The following is a 5,000-nucleotide window of genomic DNA, read 5'->3' as shown; positions in this document are numbered from 1 at the left end:
TTCCTTATGAGAGCTTGAAAATGCTTTTCATAATATAATAATAATAATAATAATAATAATAATAATAATAATAATAATAATAATAATTTCGTTATTGGACATAGTTTCCTTATGAGAGCTTGAAAATGTTTTTTAATAATAATAATAAATAATTATAATAATTATTAATTAATGGACATATTTTCAATAATAATAATAAATGAGCATCCACTACTTCCAGTTCCGGTTTAAATTCTTCCAGATTTGAAAGAGCAAATAAAAACTCCAGAATTATTCCACAGTGTCTTACTCACATTCCAAAATTTTCTGGAACGCAAGAAAGCACCGAAACATTCCAGTTTGTAATACCTGGAAACGAAAATATTCCAGTAAAGAGAGAGAGAGAGACCTTACAATTCGTTCAGAGAGTGTGAGGCACCTTTGATGTCTACCAGAGAGAGAGAGATCTTCCGGTATATTTTGCATCTTCCAGTCTTGGATGGTTTTAATATTCTTAAACACATCTACGCTCACTCCTGTTATGTTCTCAGATGAGATTGAATAACTGAAGATGGAGCGTGGTGGATTAATGTCCTGTGTGCTTTCCTTAATTTTCAATTTTGGCACTCCATGATGTTTTCGACTGTTGTGTTTTTTAGCCAGGTGGAGTTCAAAGACTATATAAATTTAAGGGTCTTTCCCAGTAGCAGCCTCATCCCAAAATGGATTTGGTTGTGAAATATTATATTGAATATTCAACGCTACTACGTACGTTTTATAAAGTAATCATGTGTTCAGCTTTTCTGTTTTGAATGCCGGAACAACATTCCCATTTTTGCTTTGCAATGTATATATATATATATATATCATTGCATAACATATATATAACATCACACCAAGGTCTTTATGCTTCCTGTGTGTGTTGTGTGTGTCCTGTATGTGTACTTTATCACCATAGTTCATTGATTCAAATTTATCAGAGTTAAATACCATCCTATTTATCTCAAGAGAAAAAAAAAAGAGAAAAGAAAAAACACATTTGTCAGTCGACTGTTGTGGGTTTTAGCCAGTGATGCAGCCTCATCCCAAAATGGATTTGGTGAGAAAGGGGAGAGTAACTATCTCATTGTCCAATAGGAAACATCTATATATATATATATATATATATATATATATATATATATATATGTGTGTGTGTGTGTGTGTTTACTTTCCAACACCCACCAAAGAAAGAAAAAAGAAAGAAAAAGAAAAACACATTGCGGTGACGATCTAACATCCCGGAACCTCTGTTACACCTGCAAAAGGAAATTGCCAACTTCCGTTGCAGAGGTCACCTCAGGTCAGGATGCCACGGTGTTGCTTATCAACAGGATGCAGAAAAGGTTTAGCTAGAGTTGCCAGTTTTTGTTTTTTATTTCTATTTTTTTTTCAAATGGGGTAGTAGTGATATTTTTTTTTTTTCTCTGAAGCTACCCCGGTGGGGGAGACGGCCAAATGTTGACACAAACACACACACACATATATAACTGATCACTCTCACCAGATACATACATATTTACATAATCCCAACAACCTCGTACCGAAAGTGTGAGGCTGGCAACCTCACTCCTAAGAATAAAAACAAACAACCATATATATAACATCCTCTGTAGCCATTCAATCCTAGAAAAAAAAATTTAAAAAATGCGCAATCGAGTTTTCTGTACGGCCGCTACAGCGTGTATAATCAAGGCCACCGAAAATAGATCTATCTTTCGGTGGCCTCGGTATAATGCTGTAGGAGCCGCGGCCCGTGAAACTTTAACCACGGCCCGGTGGTGGCCTATCCTTATCCAGACGCACGATTGTGGCGAAATTTAACCTTAAAAAAATAAAAACTACTGAGGCTAGAGGGCTGCAATTTGGTATGTTTGATGATTGGAGGGTGGATGATCAACATACCAATTTGCAGCCCTCTAGCCTCAGTGGTTTTTGAGATCTGAGGGCGGACAGAATAAAGTGCGGACAGAATAAAGCGCGGACAGAAAAAGTGCAGACAGAAAAAGTGCAGACAGAATAAAGTGCTTGCGGACAGACAAAGCCGGCAAAACAGTTTCCTTTTACAGAAAAACAAAAATTCTGCTAGAAAAACGACCACCTCATTAAACGCATTCACATAAATTCAAACGCGTTTCCAGAAACATCCCACTGCGAATAAATTCTTCCATTGCCACCCCACTCAATAAGGGAAAAAACCTCTGAAAGTGAGGAGAAATGACTGGACTGGTGAAAAAAAAAAAATAAATTCTAATTATCAATTGCCATTAACCCTTTAAGACCGCGTGTACCAGATTTCGTTTTAAGGGTGGACACCCCCTTCAAGCTCTTATCAACTGTAAGCCCTTCAGGGGGAAAAAAGGAATATTATTCTTTGGAATGGAATGGGAAGAATGGGAAGGAGAGAGAGGGGAATGGTGAGAAATTGCCAGGGGGGAAGCATTCCCGTAATGGCTGTTATTACCGAGGGATAAAATGAATATGTAATTACCTCGGGAACGTAATTTGCAGAATTCTTGTTGCATAGATGCTGCTAAATTTTTTATCCATTGTACCTAGAGGGTCAGAGGATTTATAGGGGGGACAATTTTGCTAAACTCTAGCATATATAGGGGACTATATATAGATATATTAAATGAGAGGTCATATAAATTAAGTTTTAAAATATAAAGATGATAAATTTATTATAACTGTTTTATTAAATAAACATTAGAATAACCCACATACAAGATTAAAATATATGACAGCTACAGCACTCCATAGCAGAGAACGACCTTCCATCTAAAGGTGATTTTCCTTTACCAAGGGATCCACAACCCATCCGTGAGGTGCTACTCTGACCTGGGATATAAAGGTTAAGTACTGTGAGCTGCCTTGCCACTTTATATATATGAATATATATATATATAAATTTCTGACTCACATCAGGATCGAACCCAGGTCTCTCGAATGAAAGGTCCAGGCGCTACCAAATGACCCACGCGGGCAGCGACCTTGCCTGTTATTTGAGAGACCGGGGTTCGAGCCTGCTGTGAGTCTGAAAAGACGTGCTCTTGTGTTGATTAGTTCCATATATATGTGTGTGTGTGTGTATATATATATATATATATATACATACATACATCTTTCATTCATTTTACATCATCAACCCCTACTGTAACAAATCCATTCATCATGACAGGTCCTGTATATCTTATGAAGGCTTTCATCATTCATTTTTCATAAGCAATCAATCAGTGACAGACGTGAGTTCTTATTAAGGCATCAATTCGTCTCTCAACTTTTAGCTGTAAATATTTCTTTTACTGTAAGTTTCGTGTCAAAGTTATTCTGGGTAAGGGGAAGAAGTTTGATAGTAAACAGTAAAAGTAATATTACTATTACTACTGCAATGTTCTAGGGAGTGATAGAATGAGTTCTTTTACTTATGAATGACTGGAGAGGTTCTGTAAAGGTGGTATTATTATTATTATTATTATTATTATTATTATTATTATTATTATTATTATTATTATTAGCTAAAAATATCAATTATTTTATATGTGAATCTGTAACACTAAAATGGTTATTATTATTATTATTGTATTATTATTATTATTATTATTATTAATATATAAACATAAAGCCAATAATTATCAATCATTTTGTTTGAATCTGTAACACTAAAATGGTTATTATTATTGTTATTGTATTGGTGATGTAATTACTATTATTAATATATAAAGCAAGGGCTATCAATCATTTTTGTTTGTGAAGGTTGTTATTATTATTATTATTATTATTATTATTATTATTATTATTATTATTATTATTATTATTAAACCCATATGTTGTATGGGTGTGAGTTTCTTCATTGCAACGACTTATTCATTCTCATGTAAATTAAAATTTATTGGTCTTTGTATTTATGAAAAATAATTACATTCTATAACATGCAGGATCAATTGGTTATTAAAATATCGAGTTTTTTTTTTATCAATATGTTTTAAAGATATCAGGCTTCTTAAGGATCTTTGTAATAATAATAATAATATAATAATAATAATAATAATAATAATAATAAAAATAATAATAATTTTATAATTACAGTCCCTTCTCAGAAATCACTGTTATTTGTTGTTTTATATATTAATAATTGCACCACTCATGATGATAATAATAATAATAATAATAATAATAATAATAATAATAATAATAATAATAATAATAATAATAATAATAATAATAATAATAATACCACCTTTACAGAACCTTTTCAGTCATTCATCCAATATAAACCTTCAGGTTATAACTCACACTTGAAGCTTCAAGTTACAACTCAAAGTTGAACCTTTAAATTACAACTCAAAATTGAACCTTCAAGTTACAACTCAAAGTTGAACCTTCAAGTTATAACTCAAAGCTAAATCTTCAAATTACAACTCAAAGTTAGACCTTCAATTTACAACTCAAAGTTAAACCTCCAAGTTACAACTCAAAGTTGAACCTTCAAGTTACAACTCAAAGTTAAACCTTAAAACTCGAACCCCTCTCCTTCTCCTTTGCAGATCCTCCCAAGGTCACGCTCAGTCTGGGACCTCACCTGCAGGCAGACGACATCAAGGAAGGAGATGACGTTTATTTCGAGTGTGACATTAGGGCCAATCCCAGCTTCAACAGGGTCGAGTGGTTTCATAATGTGAGTTGAGAAGAAAATATAGAAGGAGAAGAAGGAGATGGAGGAGAAGAAGGAGAAGGAGAAGAAAGATAAGATGAAGAAGAAGAAGAAGAAGAAGAAGAAGAAGAAGAAGAAGAAGAAGAAGAAGAAGAAGAAGAAGAAGAAGAAGAAGTTATTTAAAGAACATAGCACATAAAATTTAGGGATTTTTTTTAAGAGTCCTTCATATTTAGGGATCTTTCCACAGGTCCTTTTAACCAAGTCATAATTAAAATGATAAATATTTATCTATTTTAATATGATTATTAATTTTAATATGCCTTTT

General features: G+C 33.1%; 1 protein-coding gene across 1 annotated transcript in view; it reads left to right on the top strand.

Moving 5' to 3' along the window:
- LOC136856110 (nephrin-like) overlaps positions 1-4,715 on the top strand; it is a 110,273-nt gene extending 105,558 nt beyond the window's left edge. Inside the window, exon 8 of the mRNA XM_067133758.1 lies at positions 4,566-4,715. Within this exon, the coding sequence (XP_066989859.1) occupies positions 4,566-4,705 (140 nt within the window). The 3' untranslated portion in view covers positions 4,706-4,715. The remainder of the gene's footprint in view (positions 1-4,565) is intronic.
- The last annotated feature ends 285 nt before the right edge of the window (positions 4,716-5,000 follow it).

The sequence above is a fragment of the Macrobrachium rosenbergii genome, chromosome 34 (genome assembly GCF_040412425.1).
Source record: "Macrobrachium rosenbergii isolate ZJJX-2024 chromosome 34, ASM4041242v1, whole genome shotgun sequence".
Taxonomy (NCBI): domain Eukaryota; kingdom Metazoa; phylum Arthropoda; class Malacostraca; order Decapoda; family Palaemonidae; genus Macrobrachium; species Macrobrachium rosenbergii.
Note: the sequence above shows the minus strand (reverse complement) of the source record. Positions and strands in the feature narration are given on the sequence as shown.